The sequence below is a fragment of the Athene cunicularia genome (assembly GCF_003259725.1).
Source record: "Athene cunicularia isolate RWA chromosome 2 unlocalized genomic scaffold, athCun1 chr2_part1, whole genome shotgun sequence".
NCBI classification, from domain to species: Eukaryota; Metazoa; Chordata; class Aves; order Strigiformes; family Strigidae; genus Athene; species Athene cunicularia.
The window spans coordinates 14,342,460-14,370,239 of NW_020799095.1; the positions used below are offsets into that span (position 1 = coordinate 14,342,460).

Here is a 27,780-nt window from a genome sequence, read left to right on the forward strand (position 1 = left end):
TCTGACATACTCTTCTTTCTTCCATTTTATTCCAGTTTAGAACTGGAAATTTTACAAACTTCCTTAATATATTGTAGCTCTTTTACTCTTCCTTAGCCCAACTTTTATCTTGAGAAAAAGAAAGAGCAGGGCTAAGCACTATTTGTGAAACTACAGAGTAGACTGATGATCCAGTTACAGTCGACAACCTAACACAGATTAAAAAAATGGAGTGTGTCATATAAAGTATGATTTTTATCTATGAAGATTTGATCTTTGGTGCTTATTTTTCTAGTACCTGAATCAAATTAATCAGTAGATAACTGTTTGCCACAGTTCTAGTTTTAACTGACTTGTTTTTTTGAGGGGAGAAGTATCTGCTTAAATTTTTTGTTAGCAAGTTTTAGATTCATTGGTGAAGGACACAATCAGTGGAGCACAGTCTTGGAGTTAAGTTACTCTTGGGATGCTGTGCGATGTAGGACCAGAATGGTCTTGTGGGCTGCTGTGTTTGGCAGTAAGAGTCTGTGTGCTGGAAGGAAAGGATAGATCTTTGATTCAGTCATTGCCTCTCATTCTATCTCCTTTCATTCTGCTTTAAATCAACCTGTTTTCATGACATGGAGGAAAAAAAGAACCTGATTCTTTAGGCAGGAACATATATGATACATCATTTGGATTTAGTTAGATTCTCTAAGTCATTCGTTTTCAGTTGATTGGCTGTTTGTAAGAAGTTGACAGTTAAAACAATCTGCCATTTTATTTCATTCTTGCAGATCGCTACTTTTTATAATATTAAAAGGGATTACTTATTTAAATATAACTGGTGATATCATTGTATATATTTAGCAGACTGATGTTTATTAAAAAACATGGTTCAGAATTTTGTTGCAAAATAAATGTAACAAGTCTTTAGAAGTATTCTTACTCTAGCAGCACCCACAATGGAAAAGTGGGAACAGTGGGAAAGTAGACAAGGGAAGTGCTGTCTTACCTAAACCATTTCTAGAAGACCAGCAACTGAGGTTCTGTGTGCTGTGTTGTTTACTTTTGCTGTATTTCTTTATTTTCAGCTTTCCTGAAATGCAGTATTTCCAACAAGAGAATGTGAGGAAAATTCTTACAGATGTTCTGTTCTGCTACGCCAGAGAAAATGAGCAGTTGCTTTATAAACAGGTAATGAAAATACTGTACAGGTGGCATTCTTTGACTCAACATTTTCTATACGGTTTGACAATAATGTAGTTCTATTGTATCTGAAGTATCATAATGCTAAAGTAATCAAAGTGATGCTTGTCAGCAGGATAGTAAGAAAAGTAAGCTCATTGAATAACATATGCTTTTTCCTCATAACACAGTCCCTCAAATTGTTTTCTTTCAGGTTGCTAAGTTGTCTAACTTCAAATTTCTTCATAAACAACATCTTTTTCTTCAGTGTTGGTTAAGAAAGAGAAAAAAAGGACTTTCTCTGCTTAGCTAAAGAAAGAAAATATGTAGCAGGATTAAAAATGGTACCAAATAAACAAAAGCCATAACCAGTGACTTCTGAAATTTAGGCAAAGTTTACTATTTTAAGTTTGACGTAGTATTTTAAGTTCCTCCTCAAAGCGTTAAAGCCATGTGGTGCTTTAGTGAATAGATCCTTTATCTAACCCTGTAGCATCCAAATACAATGCAGCTGACTAATACCTCAACTCAAGGGCAAGGGTGCTACAAATACCACTTCTACAGTGTTACCTGAAGGAGAGTCTGCTCAAACCATTTTTTATGAAATGGTAAATTAAGTCTTAAACCTGCACTAACTATGCATCCTTATGGGATGCAGGCTAAATTAATTTAACATTTGTTCTGAAGGTTTTAAAGTGAGTATAAACTTGATGCTAAATTAATATAGTAAGACCAATATGCAGAGTATTGTCATAACTGTACTTTTTTTCTTCAGGTTGTTAACTGTAGGGTGAATAGAGACTGACAAACTGAGGGATACTCTGTGTGCATGGATGAAGGACAAACTGTAGAGCAGCAAACTTTAGGTAGACAAAATTTTTTATGAAAAAAAATGCAGAACTTGAGTAAATGTGAAGATTTTTATAAGGCACTTTATGCTTTCAGGCATGATCTGTGACCACCCTGTCCTCAAATCAGGAAATTATTGATGTTTTGTGAAGAAGAAAAAAAACAAAAAAAAACCAAAAAAAACCACATATAAGTTGAAGGAACAGTTACTACAGATTATATCAAAAATCAAATACATAGTTATCAAACTTATGAAATCTCTATCAGCTGGTTATTTCTCATGTTTGACTGACTGTGAACAAAGAATAGTCTTGCATGAGAACAAGAAAAAATTAGATTTCTGAGCTATATTTTGAAGGGCACTGATAAAGAAAACATTTCAGCAGTATTCTGCGTCCCCTTCTAGTGAATATAGGCCAGAGTACTGATGATGGGAAAAAATGGAGAAACACATTCCGGCTAATTTAGTCTATCATTTATTGAACAAGAAGTATTATTTTACTCTTTGATATGACTTAAAAGGACTTAATTACCCTCTGCTCATATATAAAATCTTCTTGATTCCTTACCAAGAAATAATACCTTTCTACTTAAGGATGGAATATTTAGCCAGATCAAATTTAAAAAAAAAAAAAAAAAAAAGCCCTGAGTTTCATCACAAGCTGTTAAAGCTATTATTTTCTACTAGGTGACACCCCGTTTAACATAGACCATATTGTTAATAGTTATGGGATTTTATTGAATTAATGAGACTGTTATCATGTAGTAGAATGTCTTGCTGAGTTAATTGAAACTGCAGAGATTATATAAATGGTATTAATGAACTTTGACTGCCTGATGCCTCAGCTTTAATAAAGACTGCTTGGTGGGCTAAATGAACATAGGCAGATAAAAGAACAGGTTCAATTTTGCGAGCCTACAGGCTGTTGACAAAGAAAACTTCTTTACCTCTGTTTTCAACTGGTGTGCATCAGTAGTGCAGTAATTCCATGAAGGGGTTGCTACGGGACTAAGGGGAGAGGTGAAGTGCAGAAAATTAAATAAATTTGGATTGTGAAAAACTGTTGATTTAATCTCTCTGAAGTATGTGCAGTATATCACCCAAGTCTCATGGTGCTGTGCCAATTCCACAAAATAGCAAATGATTGTGGTTTTCCTCTCTGTTGTGGACATGTGTCACTTTTATTAGGAGCTTTTCTTTTTTCTTACCTCATTTGAAAAGGGTGTTTTGTTTGATTGGGATTTTTTTAATTAATGCTCCTGTTACCTTATTAGTAGCAATCCTGCTTTTTTGTCCCTGTGTCCCTTTCCTTTTAGATAACATTTCTTTTATGTCCATCAGTACCCTTCTCTGAATTACCTAATAGGAAGGAGAGTTAGTGGTGGTGGTGACAGGACATATTTTTTCCCTCTTTTAGCAAATACCCATGTTGCAGTCAATCCTCCTGTCCTACTATTTTTATTGGTTCTGTTTTTACCATTGACTCAAGTACCACTTGCCACAATAGCTTCCACTACATCAAAGCCTATCATTTTCTTGAAAATAATGAGGGTTACCATCAATAACAGAACACCTCCAAGCTGCTCTCTCCACAGTAACCTGAATACAAAGCCCAAATTAAGATTGCCTTCATATTCAGTATACAACATGGGACTGGTCATAGAGCCATAGAATGGTTTGGGTTGGAATGGACCTTAAAGATCACCTTGTTCCAGCCCCCCCCTGCCCTGGGCAGGGACACCTTCCACTAGCCCAGGTTGCTCAAAGCCCTGTCCAGCCTGGCCTTGAACACTGCCAGGGAGGGGGCAGCCACAGCTTCTCTGGGAAACCTGTGCCAGTGCTTCATCAGTCTCATAGTGAAGAATTTCTTCCTTATGTCTAATGTAAATCTATCCTCTTTCAGTTTAAAGCCACTACCCCTTATCCTATGACTACACACCCTTGTAAAAAGTCCCTCTTCAGCTTTCTTGGAGGGCCCCTTTAGGTACTGGAAAATTGCTTGCTGGTCCTTTTGTTCTGGATGTGAATTCCTCCGTTTCATTTATATGACCACATACAAGAGCTATATTTGCTATTAGAATTGTAACACTTGGCCAATAAATGAAAACTTATACCTCTGTCTGTCAGCATCTGTACAGGACCTGATGTTTCTCTTTCAAAATATTTGAAAAAAAGTTCTAGTTCCTTGAAAATTTACAAACTTATAAATGTACATAAAGTGTATCTGAAGTTCACAACATTTTACTGAAACTATTATGGGGCATCAGCATATCGTCTTACAAGAAGCAATCAATAATGTTTAATATGCATATATGCATGAAAGTTTTCTTTGTAGATGGTTTGTGGTTTTTTGACCAGCATGAAGTAACATTTTATTTGATGAGGAAAAAGATACATCTGTCCCTAGTCAAATGGAGTAGAATGTTGTGAAGCTCTATTACAGATTTTAAAGACAGAATCCTCACTGGGTTTGTTGAATTTTTAAATAGCAGCTGTAAATATAAAATCTAAAGAGAATAGTATATTGTACTTAAGAATATGTAAAAATTACTCTTAGCATTCTTCTGTAAGACTGGTGCCAAAATTCTGGTCCTAGTTACACTGAAAAGAAATAGTGACAATTAAGCTAAATCACTAGGCTAACTATTGTTCACTCATGATTTGATTGCCCTTAGAGAAGTCAATATAGTTTTGAAATGCACTGATTCACTTTTCATTGTAGAAATGCTATATTTCTGGTTTTCCTTCTAAACCATAGACTATATTACGAAATCAATATTTTGTTGTAGCTGGAAAGTGTCATAAAATTATCTGAGCTCTGTTATTTCTAACACTAAAGAGTTTTAGTAAACTGCAGCATTGAAAAATATGTGTATGCATATTACACTGGTAGCTTTTCTTGCCAAGCTAAAAATCTTTAAACATTTGAAGTACTTTTGTAACTGAAAGATCAGAGGTATCTTTTTGAAATCCTGGTATTTCATCGTCTGTTTGTTTTGTTTCTGTTGTATGTGGGCAGCCACATTATGATTCTACTTTATTATAAACTTGGTATATTATTATGTTGGAAGAATGTATGATGTGCTTTTATCTTTTATAACAATTCTTATTTTATGTCCTCTTTCTTTTACTTCAGCTTATATGTTTACAGCTTAGGTGGTAGTTTTATTAGATAGTCAAGTTTTTTGGCATTTCCATTTCTCTTATTTCACGTTACCGTATCTGGATGAATAAAAGATTAGACATGGAGCTGATAATTAACTAAGGGCTGTGTGTATGTATGAAAGTACAACTCAAGTTACCTACAGTTTATTTAAATATTTTTGCCACACATATTTATTGTCTAATCTTGAACCTATCTCCCTGTCTCTCCTATTCCTCCTTTTGGTATGACCATAAGACTTTCAGAAATCTGAAGTTGTCAATTTGTAATCTAACCCATATTGTTGTTTGGGAATTTTACATCAGCTCCTGAAATCAAGTGGCTACATTGGGTTTAATTTTTTTTTTCCCCCTAACGATTTCTATTTAGCCTTCATCTTTTGAAGTAATCCCTAAAGGTTCAGAAATAGGAAGAGAAAGAAAACTTCCAAACTTCAGTAGTTTTGCTGTCTTTAGCTTTGCCCAAATAACTGACTGCTATTGCTGCAACCCTACAGTTGAGACTGTAACAGTCATCTCAGTCCTGAAGAAATTAAAATTAAATTTCCTAGGATTTCAGTTGATAGCACACAGAGAAATTTCCAAACCTCTTTTTTTTTTTTTTTTCCTTCAACACTGCTAGGTATTAGAATGTCTTCTTACAAACAGATAAGATTCACTAACATGCATCCAAGCACACTCAAAACACATAATGGTCTAGAGAGGGCTTCCACATCTACCTCTCTGCTCAGTTTGGACTACTTAAGGAAAATCCCCATTATTTCCAATAAAAGTTAAAGGGTTTTAGTAGTTAATGGATCTGTTTGATACATATGAAGCTGATACACTAACTCACTGATATTGAATACTCCTCAAATGCTACATGGAATATCGGGGGATATACCAGCAATGCAACAGGGTAGCTGCACAAGCGTGTAACTCTTTCATTGCTCACATCTGTCTACCACTGAAAGGGCTGGAAAAGCAAGTGTAGAGGCTTCCTAGCTTGAAACTGCAAGCATAAAAGTAAAACAGCTCCTGTCTGGGGACACATCATCTGAATCCTGAGAGCAGCCTGAAATGCCAGTGAGCTTGATGGGCCAGCCCCAGCGCTCTTTCCGATAACAGGATAGACAAGATGGTCTTCTTGGCACCCCTGTCTGCCCAGAGCACTCACCTGGAGTTGGGGGACTGAGGCTCAACTTGATGAAGTAGTCGCACTTTTGAAATGGAGCACTGTTGGCAGCACACTCTTCCTCTTAGATCCAAGCAAGGATTCGACCCAGAGCAAGACTCAGCAGGGCTAGCCTGGCTGCCTGGCATCAATCCCCAGCTGTAGCTGCTGGTTTTGGGCTGAGGTCAGGAATTCTCTTCCCTTAGAGTGATCCCTGTGTCCAGAGGCAGCCAGACAGGTCTCAACCCTTCATCCCACATCTCTTCTATCACCGAAGCACTCCTCTCTCTTCTTTTGTATGGCTGACCCCCACCCCAGCCTGTAGCTTGCTACCTGCCATCCTAGCCCACCACTGGGAGCCCAACTCCCCTGACATAACCAATTTCCCCAGTTATGACACCACAAATCCTCTTTTTCCCTGATCTAATCTGAGGGAAGGAGCTGAATATCTACTGGAGATGAGGTTTCATTCTGCAAGGAATAGTTTTACCTGCAGCACATTGCTGCTTCCTAACTGGACTGCTTCTTTCCTGAAGCGGTTGCTTCTGCTTCTGCTTCTGATAACAAATTGACAAGCCCCAGGTGAATCAAGGCAAATCAAGACTCCTGGTTTGTTCCTAGTCAGCTCTGGGTAAAAGCACTGATGGCTGGCCTGGGTGGCCCAGCTATGCTTCTAATGCTGGCCTAAGTCCTCAACTATTCACCAATTTTTTCTCTTCTGATCCTTCATGTTTCTGTATTTTTTCTGTGCCTTAATATAGATTGCACATGTAAGTAATAGTTTGTAATGGAATAGTACCAGGTTTCCTATGTATTGTGTTCTAGTGAGTTCATTTTTAATATTGACATAATGACTTTAAAAATAAAAAAGGCAAAAGAACCAATTTATTTCTCGTATCCATGGGACTGTAAGTTTAATTTTCTGATTTCCCTAATAGCTGCCCTTGTCTCCTATAAAGGCTACTGCTCTGCTGGTTTTGGAACATTATCAAATAAAAAATAATTCTAAATTTTGTAATTTGTGCCTATTGCAGATCTTTGTTCTGTGGATCATGATTGTAATTATCATAAATAAAATTCATATTTATGAACATAGATCTTGGAGTAAACTGCCAGGTGCAGGGTTGACTACCATTGCCAAGTTGTTGTCTGTTGTGTTAGAAAAAGGGAGAATAACTTGCTTCTGTATATTATAGAAGAATAAACACTTGGATTTAATCAGAATTTAAGATAAAAGCCATTGATTGTGAAGCCATTCTGTAAAAAATGTAGATGTTCATGCTTTTAGTTAGTCTCTGTGTAATATTGCTGGCTGCCTGATGCTATGCATTAGGAACTGTTATATGACTGGAAAACCTTATTATACTTTTGCTTCCTTTTATGTTTAGGGCATGCATGAACTTTTAGCTCCCATTGTCTTTATCCTGCATTGTGACCACCAAGCTTTTTCACATGCCAGTGAAGCTGCACAACCAAGGCAAGCATTTTGTTTTATTTGTGTAGTATTAAAAATTTGCTTTCTTAAAATATAAATAAGTTGACTGGACTAGAACTTACAAACATTCTCTTCTTAATTCTTTTTTTATAATTGATAAATTGATATCAGAAATTGTTGCATTTTCATGCTTTGATGGGGGTGTCCTTATTTCATCTTCCCTACTATAGCTTCTGAAAGGGGGATTAAAAGTGTAGGCATTGGCCCCTTCACAGATAGTAGTTGGTGAAAAAAGGGGAGACAAGACACCTAGGGAAAACCTTAATCAAAGAGCTTATGTACATACCTGCTGTTTCACTTAATTCTTATTGCCAGAAATGGTTTAGGTTTTGTCATTGCAGAGAGGAGGCAGATTAGAGAACTGCAGCCATAGAACAGACATGTTACCAACTCTCTTTGCTCATACCTTAAAAGAGAAAAAAAATCAATGTAGACAAACTGTTGTGATTGATATTTTATTCATCACCTGCAATGTTGTAGCTGCAATATCTGACTACCCTTTGACTTGGTAGTAACATTAAGTTTAGGTATTCATTCTCCATTTTATTCAAACTCCGTGTGTGTGCATGTAATCATAACATATATAAAATATTACATCACATATGATGGTCTGTTAATCAAATTCAGATATCTTTTTTCTTGTGCTATATGTAAAGCATTATTTTAGAGAAGAAAAAAAAAAAACCAACCTACTTGCCTTTTTTGTATCGTCATTTCTTTTCATTTGTCTTTTTACACTCTCTTTTAGAGTCCAGCAGTGAATAAAACCAATTTAATTATGTGTACTAGATAACTTCTGTTAGCACCCCTTAACGTGATTGTTCAAAGGCAGTTAAGCATAAGGATGGAAAGGATGGAGATTATTTACAAGTGTGTGGTTTTATTCAATGTCTGTCCTTAGATATCCTGAAATTACCTAGAAGATGCTCTCCAGTGCTAAGTAACTTAAAATAACCATGTGTTATGCACAGCATTCTGTTCCAACCCCAATGAAAGAGTAGAGCTAAGCAGCAAAGTAGACGGAAAAGAGGTGCTGTCACTGATTAATTGCTGTTAAAGTACAATAAAAATACAGGCTATTAAAACAAAATAAATTAATGTTTTGATATACTGCATATTTGACCAGTAACCATATTTTTTTTTGTTTGGGACAAACAGTGATAGATTGTGCAGCAATCAATTATTCTAGATCAAGCATATTCAAATAATACATTGTGACATTCAGTAATTTGTTATTTGGAATAATTAGATGGTTACTTCATTGTAGTGCAGACAAGGCAGCTAATTTGGTTTTGATCTTTATGAAAAGGAAAGACTTCATTTGTTCAATGGAGTTGCTCTTTTTAATTAAAAAGGCTAGTTTTCTCATTTGCACTTTATATGAAAGTTGGCTTATAAATACATAATAGTACATGCAGAATGCTGACCAAAAATAAACATTCACATTTGGATTGTTCACTGTTTCCTTTTTCAGCGAGGAAATGAAAGTTCTTTTGAATCCTGAATATCTGGAACATGATGCCTAGTAAGTTTTAACAACTTCCTTTACATTTAATTTGCTGTTATTTGTAATACATTATTTAACACCAGGTTTCTGGGTTTTTCCTCTTCAGTGCAATGTTCACACATCTTATGAAAACTGCAGAACATTGGTTTTCAACTTTTGAACATGACAGTCAGAAGGTAAATATTGCTCTAAAATGTATTTATTGTATTTTTAAGTAAATGTCATTTTTAATATAATTCAGATAATTTGAAGCTAATAAGTCATCTTCTCTTAAACAACTTGGTTAAAGCAGGCTCAACCAGGTTTACAATCCTTAGAGGTTCTTCAGAATTCGGTCACAGGTGCTTGTGGAAAGTCTTCCAGTTGAGAATTCCTATCTGTTGAAAGATCACTTGTTAATCAAACCAAACGTGCAAACACAGATTCTCCTATGAGTGATGCTCTTGTGTGGCATTCAAAAAATTGCCTGTTATAGGCACATCTTTGTGCCCAAAATCTGTGCAAATGTCATGCATACAGACAGTGTTTAATGTATTGAGGCTTGAATTGTTTGCAACTGTTTACAATATAAACAATTTGCTGTAAAACCAAAGCTTTAATCATAGACTGTCCAGCAAAGGTCAGGGTGCATCTATCCCTGACTTCATCACTCCATTTCCTTACTTTTTTCATTTTTACCTCAGGGTATTCAGAGAAAATGTCTGTGCCCTCAGATCTCCTGTGTACAGACACCACTGTCTTTACTATGTTACTTCTTTTCACAGAAAAGCTTTTTCTGTGTTCTGAGTTTAGTTCTACAGAACTCTTCTTTGGACCATCTAGTCCTTCCCTGTAACCGTTTTCATGCACAACATGAGGAACAATTCCCACAATCAGTTTGCACAAGATTTCCTTTGAATACTTTTCTCCTGTCTCTTTCCCTGTTTACATTTCTCTCTGGTTTTAATTCTGAAAAATTATTTGTGCGATAGAGTATATGAAGAAGGTTCTAGCAAAACACAGCAGTATTACAGGTATTTGTCAAGACTTTCAATGTTTTATATCCTAAAAGAGTTTTCCTCCAGACTGTGTTCCACCTTGATTCACTTCAGCATTTTTCACATAGACCATGGGCTGAGTATCTAGAGTTAACAAAAAATTAATGAGAATTTGGTCAGATTTGCATGTCCACATGTGGAATTAGGGAGTGCTGGTTTGAGAGGTAGTTTTCCCTGTCTGTTGAAGAAAAAGATGTTCACCCAAGACTCACATAAAAGCTTCTATCATCTTTAAATGTTTAAATGTATTCGTGTATATATTTTACGAGACATGGAGCATTGGCATCTTGACTTAAGCTATCAACAGTTGTAAATTACTGTTTGGATTTGGGGTTTTCAATAATTCTCAGTAGCAAAGGATAAAGCATACGAGATACAAATTTTATGAACTTATTACATAGTCACTTTTATTCCAACAACAAAGCTGTGAGACATGTTTCTCTGAGTGTAGCTTTTCAGAATTCAGTGTATTCAAATGTATTTGTTCCAATTTCTGCAACAGAGATGGTAAAGTCTGTGGTTGAATTTTATTCTGGGAAATAACTAGGTCTGCTTACAGATTTGTAGTGCTTGGGTAGAAGGTGAAAGTTTATATTGCCCTTTCCAGTCCTTTCGTGGCATAAAAAATTAACAATGCAAAGCGCATGGATTAATATCTAGTTGTTTGTTCTTGTTCTTTGCAAACATGTATAATCTTTAATAATCCTTTCTTGTACGTATGCCTTTTACAATCATGACTTTGAGGGTTAGCTACATAATAAAGTCTGAATCTTCACAAAGGAAGCAATGAAAGCATGTGCTGAGAGACATGTTACATTTTATAGCCTCTAACAGTTGGTTCCATTACTCCCGATTGCTATTAGAGGAGCTTCTCCAGCTACTCCATTCCTTAGTGGTTAATGAAAGAAATCTGTCCACAGTTTATATTTGTACTATGTCCTAGCCTCTCTTTATTGCTGTAGCATTTGTTTCCTAAATGCATGAATATACAAATTGTATTAGTATCGACTGCCAGCCAGTTTGTGTTGTGGTAGGTAATGTTTTGTGGCAGGATTTGGTGACTATATTCCTAATACTTCATCTAAATTTTTCAGCTGCATCTCACTGGTAGTCATATTTTAACTGTTCTTAGAGGTGAATCTGATGCTCTCCTGTAAACAGTGTAGCACATGTCAGAGCCATCCCTCTTTTTGTCTTTTTGTTGTGAACTGCATCCTTTTGGGATTGATCATTTGTATTTTGTGTTAGCAGTAGATGACTAAACCCATGCACTCAATTTTTTTCCAAGACTTAGAAGCTCACAAAAAGAAAACAGGTGTTTTGTCTCATGTGGCAACTTAATAGATAGTGAGTATGGGCAGGGGCACAGTATCATGTTTGTTTGGCTTCTGCACTTTGGGCACATGCACTGTGAGTCATGTCTAGTTAAACATTTTGGCGACTTGGTTGTATTCGTTTATTTGAGCATGTTTCTGTTTGGGCTGTTTCTTTCACACCAGTTGAGGTGATATTTAGGAGCAATTTCAACCGACTGTATTGTCATATTTCAACCAAATTGCATGGGAGAAGACAACAGACATATCATATGCACCCTAGTCATCCACTGAGCTTCTTGGTGGAGTGCAGCAAATCAGGAGATATGGACAGTCAAGGCATTAATTATTGATAGCAACTGCTGTCCCCACAGATTCTGTCATGCTTTGAAGATTTCTCTTAATGGGGTTAATTTCTGAAATGCTAATAACTGCTCATGGCCTGGATGGGTGCTCTCTTTGCTGGATAAAAAACTGGCTGGATGGTTGGGCCCAAAGGGTTGTGGTGAATGGAGTTGAGTCCAGTTGGTGGCCGGTCACAAGTGGTGCTCCCCAGGTCTCAGAACTGGGGCCAGTTCTGGTTAATGTCTTCATCAGTGATCTGGACGAGGGGATCGAATGAACCCTCAGTAAGTTTGCAGACACCAAGTTGGACAGGGGTGTTGATCTGCTTGAGGGCATAAAGGCTTTACAGGGGGAACTGGACAGGCTGGAACAATGGGCCAAGGCCATTTGTATGAGATTCAAGAAGAGTCAATGCCAGGTCCTGCACCTGGGTCACAACAACCTTGTGCAATGCTGCAGGTTTGGGAAGAGTGGCTGGGAAGCTGCCCAGCTGAAAAGAACCTGGGAGTGTTGGTGGACAGCCAGTGGAATATGAGCCAGCAGTGGGCCCAGGTGGCCAAGGCAGCCAATGGCATCCTGACTTGTATTGGAATTAGTCTGGCCAGCAGGGACAGGGAAGTGATCAAGTGATCGTTCCCCTGTACTCAGCACTGGTGAGGCCACACCTTGAATACTGTGTTCAGTTTTGGACCCCTCACTAAAAGACAGACACTGAGGTGCTGTAGCATGTCCAAAGAAGAGCAATGAAGCTGGTGAAGGGTCTAGAGCATAAGTTTTATGAGGAGTGGCTGAGGGAACTGGGGCTGTTTGGCCTGGAGGACAGGAGGCTGAGGGGAGACCTCATCACCCTCTACTGGAAAGGAATGTGGGTGTTGGTCTCTTCTCCCAAGTAACAAGTGATAGGACAAGAGGAAGCAGCCTCAAGTTGTGCTAGGGGACATTTAGATTGGATACTAGGAAAAAACTATTCACTGAAAGGGTTGTCAAGCACTGGAACGGGCTGCCCAGGGCAGTGGTTGAGTCACCATCTCTGGAGGTATTTAAAACACATGTAGATGTGGTGCTTAGAGACATGGTTTAGTGGTGGACTTGGCAATGCTAGGTGATGGTTGGACTCAATGATCCTAAAGGTCTTTTCCAACCTAAATGATTCTATGAATCTATGATTTTGATGGATACCATTTACTTATCTCATGCTTTTAAAAATGGCAAGCCAGCATATATTATTTGATGTGCTTAGCCATGTTGATAGTCACTCTGACAGTCAGCAGTGTGTCAGTGCTGCGTTATGCCAAGGTGCACAAATGCTGCAAGTGACAAATAACTCCAGTTTTGGCACTCCTCTGTAGGAGGAAGCTTGCATTAGTTTTGATATTCAGAATCTTTTGACACTTGAGCCAGTGTTTAAGTCTATCTTCCAATTTGTAAAGATGACTTTAAACCTGCAGACAACCAATGATGTAAAGGCTAATCTGACTAACTAGCTAGTCTTTTCATATTGTAAGATCAAATAAGTAGAAAGATTCTAATGTTTATATTCCTATGCCTATAACTGAGAAAAGTTTAAAAATACAGATCTTTTGAGTCATCAGATTTATGAGTGCATGCAGTGGTCAATCTGAAGTTAACTTGAATAAACCGGAATAAAGTTCATCCCTCAGATGTGTGCCAGCTGACGGAACATGCGCAGCCTCTGAATATGTAGAGTTACAGACTTTTATTATTAGTTTCAAAGATAAATTGATAGGTTTATGCAAACATTATCATATCATACTTTAAGAGTGGTTTTTTTAATAGATAAAGATTAATGGATACCCTTTTTCAGTATCTTGCATTCTAGCATGTGACCAAGAAAATAATGAAATGGGTCTGAAACAACAATAGGAAATAGCCATACAATGGAGAAAGAAAAATCAGAGTAAAAAGAAGGCTAGAACAGAAAAGATTTTGAATGAAAGGATGCCATTTCAGTGAGCTTTATTTGACAGTCTGAGGGAGCTTTAATAAAGTGATTTGCTGGGCCATCTTAAATTAATATGTGTTGGTACCACAATAGCATGGCAAAACCAGAGCACTGTAATAGACAGATCAGTCCCTTTGCTGCAATTGCCATAGCAAAGCAACAATTAAGCAGATTTGAGATAGAATTTATAATCAATCAGCTCCTTAAATAGAATCATTTTACCTGAAATCACTGTTCAGCATCATACCATATTTTCTACAGTACAGAAATGGAATAATGAAGAAAAAAAGTACTTCAGGCAAAGGAGATCAACATAAAAATAGGCATTTTGGTAGAAATTATTAGATGTTCACTGCCCACTTGAATGTTAAACCAGGTTGTAAATCATTGTAAAATACGGGTACTTCTCATCCTTCCTCTTAAAATACTGATACAGAGAGAATGGGGTTGAAGAGAGACTATAACCATAGGAAACAATCTCGGGGATAGTTTATACAACAAAAAAACCCTTTCTTTGTCATTGAATGTTAAAAATAATGTGCTTTTCACTGTATCAAATTAAGTGAATTTGTCTTTCAACAGTTTAAGCTGCAATGAAGTCTTCTGAAATTATTAACCCTTTGACCTTGATGATGCTTCTCTATCAGTACACTGAGCAAAAGGGTAGAAAAGCAGTAACTATTTTTTAAAGTGAAGCTTTCAGGTCAGAGAGCCATGACGACAGATTGCAACAAAGTCATTGCAAAATCTCCTCTTCTTACTGTTCCAATTTTCCCTCTTTTATAACTTTAACATTGTTCCTGACAGCTTAATTCTCCATTTCCCTTTCCCCAATCTTTCTCTTAATAGGTTTGACTGGTTCGTTTTTATTTCTCATCCTCCTTTTTACATGATTCCTATTCAATGTAGTTCATTACTTCCTGCATTTCTTTCTAGTATTCTGTCTCTTTTCCAGTAATGCTTCATTCTTTTGCAAGAACAAATTTAAAGCAGTATTAGGTTCAAGGATTCTAATACTCCAGTAATTTTCTCCCTCTGTTTTTACTTGGTGTGTGTCATGTTCTAGATCATGACTTGGTTTGCACAACCTTTAGGTCTAACCAGCTACCTTCTAACCAACAGGTTCATCTCACTGTACTATTTGTTTTTTCTTTAAAAGTTTTCTGAGCAAGTGAAGCTTAGGAAGTTTAGAAAGGATTGTTTGAAAATAATTTCCTATTTGGTATGCAATTTATTGTCCTCTGAGGGTATATATTCTCTGCTAAGTTACCATTCATCTGCTTTGCTCTGGACTGACTGAGACTGCTGATACTAACTCTAAAATAAAGCTGTCAACACTTTGTCAGAGCATGAAGAGTAAAGCACGCATGTAAAAATCAATGTGCAGAATGAGGGGATGAACCTTGGCATGCCTGGGAAGGGGAATCCCACAATACCTTCCACAGAAGTGGATACTTGAGATTCCTCTTTAGCTGGAAAAGTAACAAGTTATTAGTTTTTATGTTTATTTAGAAGCCAGTAATTACAAAACAAATCTCTTGTAGACAATCGCTTTAGATAATAAGTTTCATAGGATGTTTGTTGGTTTTTTTTTTCCCCCTTTTTTCTGTGGCTGCAGGAGAAAGATGTGATGATTACACCTATGCCGTTTGCAAGGCCACAGGACTTAGGCCCATCCATTGCTATTGTAGCAAAGGTAAACCAAATTCAGGATCATCTGCTAAAGAAACATGATATTGAGCTGTACATGCATCTGAACCGACTGGAAATTGCTCCACAGATTTATGGACTGTAAGTGTTTGCAGAACATTATTTAATTCAATTCCTTATGACATTTTTTTTCTTAAATTTAGGATTAGAGAAATGGGGCTAAAAAGAAGTGCTTCTTATCTCTTGGAACTTACTCAATTGGCAGCATTACAGTAAATGACACCCTGTTGTTGTATTTGTGATAGTGGCATTCCCAGTGCAGATAAAGTCCATTCAACTACATATTAGAGAACTTGACGAAGACTCCCAGTGCAGTGATGAAATACATACTGAATCAAGTACATATTCTACTGTGGTTTTCCTATAAGAAAAGATGGGATAATAGGACATAAAGAAGGGGAAAAGGGTAAGATTGCTAACATTGTATGGTTTATTTACCTAATTTTATCACCATTTTGGTATCAGTGAACTTTCCCCTGTTGCAATAATGGGATTTTGGATAGCAGTAATACAGGTGTGGTGGGGCATGTTAAAAGTTACGGTATGGAGATAATAAAGCGTCTGTATATGGAATCGGCCCAGGTAGTTCTTTTTCCATTAAGCTGGCTCAGATCCATTCAGCTGGTTGTGTATTGTGTGCCCCTGTTCCACAGGGAGCTTATTGGGCCAGGTGCAACTTTGGATGTGGCATTGTCCACATGTTTGCACAGGGTTGCATCTAAAGCGGTTATGGCTGTTATAGTCAGTCTTGGTCAATACAGAGCATGCAACTTGGATGAACCATTAGTAACTGTGAATTGACTGTGGTTTTGAGGAAGAATTCTGCCTTCATCATCTGGAATTCTAGACAATTGATTAATTTCAATTATTCCTTAAAGAGTTGGCAAACTATGTGTGCAGCTGCAGAGAGAGCAAGATGAGACTTTTAATTTATTTTTTTTTACTTTTTGCAATGATTTAAAATAAGTTTGGCTTTGCCTTAAATGAAAAAAAAAAAAAAAAGTTTCGTTTATAGGTGTGAATTTCCAAATGCAATTGTGAATTACATATAATGACTCAATAGAAAATGTAGAAAGGGAGGCAGAAGTTGACTGTGTAAATGTCAGGCCATAACTTCAATACTTAACATTAAAGTCTAATTTGATGTTAGCGTAAAATGGAAAAATGCTGAGACATAGTATACCCTCAAGAAGAGTTGAACTAAGACTAGGTAGCAGTCCCAAATTTACAAATAACATATATTAGGAAGATAAATGTAATTCTACTATTTAAATAGTTTTGATAGGAATGGGTTACAGTGAGAGGAATATTAAGCCAAGTAAACTCAAGGTATTAAAAGTATGAAGAGGACAGATTGTCCTATTACAGTATTTTTTGCGTAGTATAGAGTTATGTATTTTCTTAATATCTTAACTGGTCTGGAAGAGAAAGCAAGCATCCTTAATAAACTTCAGGGATAGTAATGAATAAGTAGGCAGTATAAATATCAAGGAAAACAAAAAGACAGAGTTTCTTCTTTATGAAGGCTTATGAAAACACAGAAAATAAGATAAACCTCAGAAATTTGCAAACAGATATTCTGGGGCAAAACTAATTTGTACTGTAGGTATTTGCTTCAGTATAAGATTTTGCCTTTCAGGAAGAGAAATAATTGAACAAAAAAATTAGACTTTAGCTCAAAACATAACATTATAATAACAGAAGAACAGTGCAGTCTGGTGTGGCATAAATAGAACTGAATCTGAATAAAGAAATTTACAGTTAAGGGAATGAATTATGAGAGAGAGCTTCAGGCTGACTATCAGGAAAACGTTACTAACAGGGAGCTGTTAGACTGTAAAATAATATATCAAAATTAACAAAGGAAAAACCATCAGAATATTTTAAAGACAGGCTTTGAAAAGCTCTCGGAAATGGATAATATCGTAGAAAATGAGTCTGCATTGGCAGAAGAGGAAAGTAGGTTGCCTGTGAGGTCATATCCTTCTCTGATTTCTGATTTAATACAGAGGACAGGAGAAAAAGAAAGGGAAAGGAACATGACTGTGTTGTATTATTCTCACCTTTAATGATGTGTGAACTCTTCAGAATAGTTATTTCCCGTAGCGAGCAAGCTGACAGTCTCAGATGCTGGCTCTTTTTCTGTATTTAACATTTCTTGAACTAGAAACAGCATTTCTTAAACAGAATATGTTATTAATAATTGCTAAACCTAACCCAAGTACAGAATTCATGTGAGCTTTTTATTGAAGTTTATTGTTTTGCTGAAGTTTGTTGGGTTTGCCAACAATAAATATTCATCTGTCAGCCTTGGTATCACTCAAAAATATACAAGTGATAGAAAGAAAACTGGGAACGTCCATCAAAAGATAGTACGGTATTCCTGGGGAAAAGTATCAGTACAAAGAGCTTGTATTTGGTGGCAGTCTCCCCTTACCCCAAACAAGTTTTACAGTTTTCTTTTTTAAAAATACAGTATTTTATATTTTGCATCCTTCCATAACCTTCTGAGGCAAGGCAGAAACAATTCTTACTTACTGTTTGTATTTTCATACAGTTGATTTCAATCTTTGATGCTTATAGTCAAAGGACAAATAGTTCTTTCATTTTTCAAGCACTTCTGCTGGGAGGTCAGGTACCATAGCCTGTTGTACATTTCCATGTTCAGAAACTGTCCTTTAAAATAAAATGTGGTTACACACTTCTTGAAATTATGCTTACCTGCTTACAAGACATTTCAGAGTTGTAAGTAATTTGAAAGGCATTTCAGTACATGTGGTATGACACATTAATTTTGGTGGCTGTCCAGCAGTGCAGAGGTTGTATGCTGGTTTTGTAAAAGAGTATACTCATTATAAAGTTTATCATATCAATGTGAAAAGGCTCTATTTGTTCTTCAATAGTTAGTCCTCTGCAAACAGGTATGTTACTAGCCTCAGCCTGGCATGCCAGGCTGCATGCTGGGAGGGGCTTCAAGTTTAGAATAAATCTGGGTAGTTTACATTTTGTGAAGTTTTAGCTCAAGGGAGTGGATTTCTTTATCTTCTGGAGGGCATCAGTGAACAGACTGCATTACCTGTCTGTCTCAGTTCATTGCTGATCAGAAAGATAACCCTGTTAGGTATAGCAAGGTATACTAGGGTCCTGGATCTATACCATACTTGCCCTCTCTGATCTTCACGTTGGTGTCATATACAGTAGCAGCCTTAGCACAGGAATTTCTGTAGCTGGATATTTTGCGAGACCGCACATTCATTCACTTGCAGTCAGCCGCCACGTATCCCTGTGATAATTATTCAGCTGCTATTAATATCAGCCAAAATGGAACCAGCAAAACAGAGATAAAGGCTTTGTGTGTTATCATTCTTCAGTCTTCTTTATTTGCCATGTCTCTAGCTTGTTTTTAGACCCTAAGATAATGTTTTGCAGAATAACATTGTTTCACATTCCTGGTAGCACTGCAAATTGTGTACAGTCCTAAGAATAATTATATAATAATTATCTATATCATATCTGATTTTGTACTTTGTAAAGTAAAGCACAAGAATGGTTTGAAAATAAAATGGAATTGATTACGTGAACAGTTCAGTGGCATGCTTCCTGATAATAAACTTTTCTCTAAATAAAATCAAAAATATGCTAAGATTTAACAAAAAGATTGAATACTCTGAAGGACTGACAGATTGAATATTCAGTATAATTGTAAAATTAGATGAGTTAACAGTGATTAATGTCTCAGATTAAATGGTATTTTAGTGTTAATTTCTGTGACCCTTACTTCTAATTCATGTTAAAGTACAAAATAATTATTGCAAAATTTCTGCAGTTTCTGCAGTGGCCAGTGTTTGCAGTGGCAAATTAAGCAGGTTGTGCACTCTGCTTGAGAAAGGACAAGGTTTGAGGAAAGTCTTCATATATCTGTATTTTAGGACATTTTCTTCCATTTATAGTAATTTGTAGTAGAGTATTTATTTTACATTTCATTGAAAAGATGAATCAATTGGAAAAGTCCCACATAATGTCATTATTACTACTTTATTTTATGTACTGAGGGTTTCAAAGTGAATTATATTGCATCAAATGAAATTCTCATAGAACTGCATGCAATAAGTACAGCCAGATCATGTAAGTATATATGATATGGTTTTATAGAAATGCACACAAAGATAATGACAAGGCATAAGTGTAAAAAGCTTTATTTAAGAACAAAAATAAACTGTTAGCATAAACTCACTAGCTTCTGCATCATAACATGGAGGGCAATATTATATTGGTTAAGCAAATTCTTTCTAAGCACATATCCAACAAAGCACATGCAGAAGTGAGTGTAAATATTTCATGATGGCTTAATCTCAGTACAAAAAGGCCTTCTTAGAACATTCAGTGCCGATGACGTTGCCTCCTGCTGCCACTCTGCTTTATGATGATCAATCAGATAGACATACTGCCTACTGCGGTTCAAGATGCAGTTTCAGCCCTTTAGGCTGATACCACAATTATAATTCAAGAAGAAGCCCATCTTATGAAGCAAAGAAAAAAAAAAATAAGAGAAGGATGCAAACTAAGTTAGGGGGTAACTAAGCACAAGTGTAGATTTGAAGATAGCATTAGAAAGGTTATGTTATAGCAAAGTCAACAGCAGATGTGCTGCTCTACTATTACTATTCTTAGTTGCTTTGCTGTGAGCACTGCTGTGGGGCATCCACCTGTTTTAGTTTCTCTCCCATGCCATTATGGTACCAGGCAGTATTCTTTTCCATAACCATACTGGTCTCTGGAGGGAGAATTCAAAGGATTTTACCTGTGCAGTAGAGGAACATAAATCATACTCATCGTATCCAGGGAAAAAATAACAAATTCCCACTAGTCATCAGAATAAGAAATCTTCATGATCTCCAGAAAAAGTAGATCAAAGATCAAGCTTGCTAAACAGAACTTTACAGATCATCCAGGATGCCTGGGTTTATTTTGAATTCTCATACTTCACCAAAAAATTGAGATAGATATTATATGGCATGCTCCAAACCAATTACAGTTCCTCTGTAGTTTTTAATCCAGTGTCATCGATTAATTGGGCAGCAATTACAATGAAAGTAACTTTGAGCTATTTTGCATGTAGTAGGGGAACCACCAAAATCTGACCTTGCTATTAAAATAAATGAGTATCTAGCAATGGCTAAGACTTAAGTCAATACAAAGTCTTACTGAACAAAGTAATAATTCTTATTTGAATGTCCAGGACAAAATTAATCCCGAATTTAGTAACTGGTATTGCTGTTGACTTCCAGTAATTATCTTCTGCTTGACTGAAAGCCTTACAATATAAAGCAGATTTTAATAGAATATAAATCCTAGCTTGTCTGTCAGTAGAGGGCTTGTTAAGTATTTAATGCCAGATGAACAGACCTTTCTAAGAAAGGTTATCATCCATTGCTGGTCCCACAGATTAAGAAGAGATAGAGTCTACTGCATTTTTAGATAAAGCTTTTGGGGCCTGACTCAAGACATCTGAAGACTACTATGAATTCTATCGTGCATAGTGAAAAAAATATTGTAAGAAACCTGTAAGCTCAAAGTTAGGTGACAGAAGAAAACACATCCGAAGCTAATTTAGAAAGCTACAATATATTTTGATGGAGAGAGGGATTGCTTCACCCACTGTTGACACACCAGTTGTATTGCAATGGTTTACTAACTCAAAGAATTGGCTCTTTGCAAATAAATGTGGACAATTCTTGAAGCATCAGGGTAGGTATCTTACTTTCAGGCAACAAGCAAATCCTACCGAATTCTAGAAGCTGCTTTTCCTCAGTTTTGAAACGAGGCTACTCACCCTTTCATGTTTTTAAATGATACATATCTGTTGCTCATTTTTGAGTTTCTCCAAAAAGCTTTCTGGGTTGTTGATTGAAAAAACACGTTATTTCATTTTATGCTGCTCCTTGTGTATTAGGTTGAAAATTACAGTGTGATGAACTTTTGATTTTATCCTTTTTTCCCAACTGTCTCAAATAGTATTTTAGTCTTGCCTTGGACTTAAGATTTTAACGGATACATAATGTAAAAGCCCACTCTGTAAACAGAATGAAGGATTCGTTGAGGTGCCAAAAGTGTTCATCTGAGTTTTACTCTCCTGCCGCATAATTATGTGCTGAGATGATAATGAGTACTACTGGATGACTGTGAGGATGGAATGCAGATTTGTCATTATGTTGCTCCTTGATGCAGGTGATGTTCTTCCCGTATGAAGTACAGGGAATTATCTTTATCTGGGAAAGAAACAAGCAAGAAAGCTTCCATTTTGACTTTTGTCATATACCCTTAAAAAAACCCAGAACATCTGGTGATATTAAACATAAGTAGATTTAGAGACCAGTGGATTTGAGTAGAATAAATATCTTCTGAAACCTTTGATGAATTTAGTAGGAATATATACAGGTGTTTGAACAGCTATCTTTGTCTTTTCTTTTCCTTGTACTTTTGTAGTCAATTTATTGACTATAAAAGCTGGACAATGAATGAAGAAGTTCTACTCTAGTAAGGAATTTAAGGTGCCGTATATATCAATTATTTACTTCTTCTTGGCTTTCTTTATACTTAAATCACATCAGCTGTTCAGGTTAACCAGTACTGTTTAATTTAGTACGTCATGTTGTTTCTTTGAATGACCTAGAACTTAGTCTAGAATCTCATGTTGGAAATTGGTGCAGAAAAGGCAATAGGTAGGTCAAGTAACTGTTGCAGAAGGCAATTAACATATGCCTAAAAAAATTAAACTGTACTAACATGCCCACGTTAATATGAGCTTAGCAGGCAAATTACAGCACTTGGGACTTAAGCACTTGCTAGCAACCAAAGCATTTCCCATAGAATTGAGGCCTGTGGATAATTCGTGTTTTGGTTAACCAGTCTTTCATCCTCACTGCTTATTCTTGCCTCATCTATCTGACTCAAGTTAGTATGGGCATGAAAAAATAAGTTGCTAGCATGCCCTTTATTTTCCTGTGAAGGCAATACGTTTAGAGATGATAATAAAGTAATGAAGAGAACCATGTGGACCACCCAGCAGGGAAAGATCATCCTGTCATCAGTCCTTAAAATAAAAGCCAATACCCAAAGATAGTCGAGGACTAATACAGGGAATTTCATGCTGAGAATCTTTTGGTTCTTTTGCATCATCCCGATGCACATAAAAGAAAGCCATCCAAACAGGAGCCTCTGCTAGAATACAAAGAGGACCCTCAACAGGAACAATGGCAGGACATAGTAAACACAATGCAGTGACTAAATTGTAAAATTTAAAAGTTATGCTGTAATCTTTAAACACAATTGGGATCAAGTGGGTAGTGCAGATAAGAGAATTTTGTTTGAAATCTTTAAATAAATGATCATGAAATACTTAAATGCACAGTGTAGGCCTGTTGGAAGCACAGTAGTTAGATTACATAAAATACTAATTTTTTTTGATATTTTGTTATTCTTCCATGTCATAACAAACTAGTCCATTTTGGATTTTCATGGCTGGGGAGAAGAATGACGGGGAATTGCATTCTAGAAAAGAACAGTAGTTAGTGAACTACCTTAAGGGGTGGGATGTCAACTACAGGGATAGCACAGTCTTCAGTCTGAGTCTCCATCAGCTTAGGAGGACATGTTAATAATCTAGCTCTTCAGGGTCGTTTTCATTTCCATCCTTAGTTTTAGCAGAAAATTATATCCTGAAACCACAGTTCATCCCTAATGAAAATGTTGTTGAAAATTAGTGAAATAGTAACTCTGTAAGAATATGGCCAGTCTGCATTTTCTCTAGAGGTGTCTGGTTGCCCAGTAGAATGCAGTTAATCTGGAAAATGAAAGGCAGTATAGTGTCAGCATTGAGAAGAATGCTTCCTTTTTGCTTTTACTCCCCACAAAAGTAATAGTTCGCCAGGTAGTCACTTCAGTCCACCTCTTGTTTCCACATCAGATACCAAGCATAGTTCTTGGATAGCCATTTCTACCCCTATATGCTCTCTTCCCCTTCAGTCTAACTAAATGTTACAAAAAGGTGGAGAGCTCTGTAGACAACCTATATTATTCAGATTATATGTTCTGAGTCTTCTCTGACAGTTGTTTTGTTGGGAGTTCTTGAGTTGGGTAAATACATGGCAGCATTGGCAGTGTGTGCAGCAGGAAAAGGTCCTGCCCTAAAAATAATACAGCTGACTGTCCTAAATGGGTGAGCTGAGTAGTAGTTCTCCATGACCTTGTGAACCTCTTTTCAACATCCTGCAGAAGCTTCAACAATTTAAAACAAAAAAAAAAATCTTGCTCCAGATAGGTGCATGCCTTTATTATCTCTTCTGGTTCTGATGTGGTTTTGAGCAAGAATTTTTAAAAGTGTCCTATGAAATATTAAAGCAAGCCAGCCGTGTCTGAAGAATAAAATCCATTAACTCAGGTCACAGGCATAGGTTGCTCAAGAGTAGCGCTGTTAATTAGAGTGCACAGTTTTGTGTAACTTTTGCATATTGTATGAATTCACAATATTTTAGTCTAGATAAAGAATGAGAAATTGTTTGACAAACATTTCTAAAATTAGTTATTTTACCAAACTAATACTGTAAAAAGAGAATGTTTCATCACCCCTTTTACTGAATGTACTAGCACAAGGCCCTAAAGGGTTAACTTATATAACTTTGCATGAAGGTCCCACACATTTTAGCAAGAAGAGAAAATCTGTGCACAACACTGCAAAAGAGAATTGCCTAGTGAAAAAGAATGAAAGCAGACAAGAGGAGGAGCTGATTTCAAATACATGTTTTGAAACCAATGAATGAGTCACACTTGAATTCCTACAGAAAGCCAAGGGTGCTACTCTTCTATTTTCTTCCTCTGAAAATGCTCTTAACATACCATTTGCAGCTTGATATCGACTGCTGTTGATGAATTCCTTGAATTTCCAGATAGCACTGTTTATAGGAAAGAAGGCAGTGGATTCACCTAGAGCTTGCTATTCAGTATTGAATGTATTGACAACAAGACAATAATTCTTCCCAAATTTCAGAGAAGCAAAACATCACCCAATATAACATCAGCTTGGGAAGTCAACGAGAGAGTATCTCTTTTCATAGACCTTTACACTGTCATCAGTAATTTTTAATGATCTGCTTTACTTCTTACAACCTTATTTGATATTAGGACCATGTTAGCATGCCTTCTCTGATTACTTTTGTATAATATTTTCTTGTCCTTGAAGTCTGAAAAAGTGTCCAATACAGGGATCTTTGAATGCCACACAGGCAATATATTTTATTTTGCCCTTGGTTTTGAGAAAGGGGAGAGAGAAAAGAAATTTCATATTTTCTGTTCTTTAAGTTCATATTACAATATAGTGTAATAAAATATAATGAAACTCCCCTGCTTCTGATTGCTGTTACTCCTCCCAATAATGCTACCAGATTTCTATTAGCAGAGGTGGAGAAGTTTGTAAAAATTATTTTGATACTTTGTATGAATCTATACGCATACCCACATGTGCAGTGTAGCAACAAAAGAACTGTGTAATATGTTGCATGTTATTAAATATCCTCACAGTGCTTAACTCAAAATTCCAGGCAACATCTAAACACAGTCCTTAGCTGTTTACAGCTTATATCAATAACTGTTGTGTGAGCTTGAGCCTTATGGTTTATTCTATTTCTCCTGACAAGTATGTGTGGGAATGACATGCAAAATTGGCAATATCAGGTTTGGGGTTTTTTTTAATAATGCACATACAGTTAACTAGACATATATGGGACATCTTGAATCAAAGAATTCTCCTCATTGTCCTACTTATCTATGAGAGAAATCACAAAAGAAGTAATCAGGCAATAGAAGTAAATAAATAATTCTCACAGTTTGCAACATGCCAGAGTGCTTGATATCTAGAAACGTTAATGATGACACATTTATATTTGTATAGATTGAACAGTAGAAAAGATGGTGGCACCTTTGACCTTAGCATTTCATATATATTAGTGGTTTAACATGTTACATATATTGAGGGGGGGGAAGAAAGAAACATTTAATTCTTTTTCTTACTTTAATAACTGTAATCAGAAAAACCTTTTTAATGGTGTAATCCCATATCCAATCAAAGTACTTAGTTATACATCCTGCTTTACTGTACATCTGAGCTCTGGGACTCTCCCGCCAAAACACATTCTCTGATTTATCTTCTGTCTAAACTATTTCTTACTTTATGACTCTGTGCTGCAGCCTTTGATATTCCCTGTGACATCATGAGACAGCTGTGTTACATTGTGTTTAAGCAGTACTAAACCTTTAAACTTTAAACGAATATTTTTCTTCTTGGAGGTATAAATAGAATATGTAATAAGCATCTGTGGGATATGCAATTAATGTCACTTGTGAGGAAAGACCTTCATGATGCACTTGGGTTTTGGCACTCTTAAATTATGAGTTCTTTACTACACTCATGGGATAAATTCCATATCCCCCAGATGCTTATTATGTATCTTCCATCTCCCTTAATTCCTATTAGCTGGATTAGTAGTTGTTGTGATGTTGAGGTTTATGGTAATTTAACTGGGGTGGTTCTCAGTGATCAATAAATAAACTTCAAAAGTTTAGTAATATTTCTACCAAGTCCGGTGTGTATAGCTGTAACAATTTACATTAAATGCTAGCTGGATATACCAAAAACTTTGGTCAACTCTGCACACCGGTGTATCTGTTACCTAAATTTCAAAAAACAAGCAAATATATAAAAACAAAAGATTTTAGTAGCAAAGAATGAGATTAATTACAAGGTTCTGGGGTGAATTAAGATGGAGGTATTTCCTTTAGCACCTGCAAATGTTAAAAAACTAATTCACGTAGAGAATAAATATCTTGTTGTTAAATGACATTATTAATGTTCTTGTCACAGTCATTATCTGGAGAGTTTATCAAACCGGTACAGAATGGCCTAGATTAGTTATCAACTCAGGAGCAAATAAGATTTTTAAAAGACTCAATAAAGTCCAGTGATTAATTGTTATATATTCTGATTCATGCCTATCCCATTTTATCTAATTTAATAAAAGTCTAAAATGATGATTAATCCTTTCACACCAGCAGTTGCTGGTACATCCATTACATGTCCAATCTGAATTCCTCTGCCAAGGAGTTAAGTACTATTTTGAACTTGGTGTGAAAAATATCATTATAAATTTCATTAACCTGATCATCAAATTTAAAAAAGTCAACTCGTAAAATCCATTACTACATATCATGCATCGAAGATTAAAAACTGGTCCTCAGTGGGCAGGAATAGCCAGGATTTAATTCCCACAGCATATGTTTAAAGTGCTCATATGACATTATTGTATCTGTAATTATCAGAATTTTATGTTTATTAACCCAAGTGAATTAAGAATCTTGTTTTGCGTAAAATTTAGCATGCATGTTAAATTGACCATTAATTCAGAGCATATCGATGTATATGTATTTACTACAAATGCAAAGATATTTGTTTAGCATATTGTAATAATTTTAGCATTTAGGAAATGCCTTCCTTTAATTTTTCCTTCTCGGGTAACATAATTTACTTGCGCAGCGCTTCCAGTTGGCTATCTTTGTGTGAATCCCCACGGGTGACATTGATTTAAATCTTACTTCAAGTAGTCCTTCTGGGGGAAACTTGGAGTATTTCATGTTTGCACTATATCTCAACTATCACTAAGTCTTCATCTTCAGGAAGATGTTTGTTGTTTTGTTTTTTTTTTTCCAGCTGTAACACTGTTTATTCTTCAGGGCTGCTTGGCCCATCCGTAGCGGGATCCAAGGGAAACGCCTCTCTGTGCTGTACCTTAAACGGGCCTGGGCAGGGCAATAGGCACGCAACCTCGTGGCGCTCCGGGATTCAGGATGGATTTAGCGCTTATTCTTAGGGAGGTTGCTCCAGATGGAAATTCAGTAAACGCGTGAAGCATACGTACGCTGCCGGGAGCCCGGGGAGGCCGCCTTTTCCCGGTGCCTTTGGGGGATTTGAACCCGGGTGCCGGGGCCTCTCCGCAGCCGCCGCCTGAAGCCCTGTCTCTTATACACGTTTTTCTTCTGACAAATGGTTTA

General features: G+C 36.4%; 1 protein-coding gene across 4 annotated transcripts in view; it reads left to right on the forward strand.

The window, feature by feature from the left end:
- TBC1D5 (TBC1 domain family member 5) overlaps window positions 1-27,780 on the forward strand; it is a 325,748-nt gene that overhangs the window by 188,699 nt on the left and 109,269 nt on the right. For all 4 annotated transcript variants that reach the window (XM_026842526.1, XM_026842528.1, XM_026842527.1 and 1 more), the window contains 5 exons: window positions 1,053-1,155; window positions 7,700-7,788; window positions 9,281-9,331; window positions 9,420-9,489; window positions 15,590-15,762. In XM_026842526.1, the coding sequence (XP_026698327.1) occupies window positions 1,053-1,155; window positions 7,700-7,788; window positions 9,281-9,331; window positions 9,420-9,489; window positions 15,590-15,762 (486 nt within the window). The remainder of the gene's footprint in view (window positions 1-1,052; window positions 1,156-7,699; window positions 7,789-9,280; window positions 9,332-9,419; window positions 9,490-15,589; window positions 15,763-27,780) is intronic.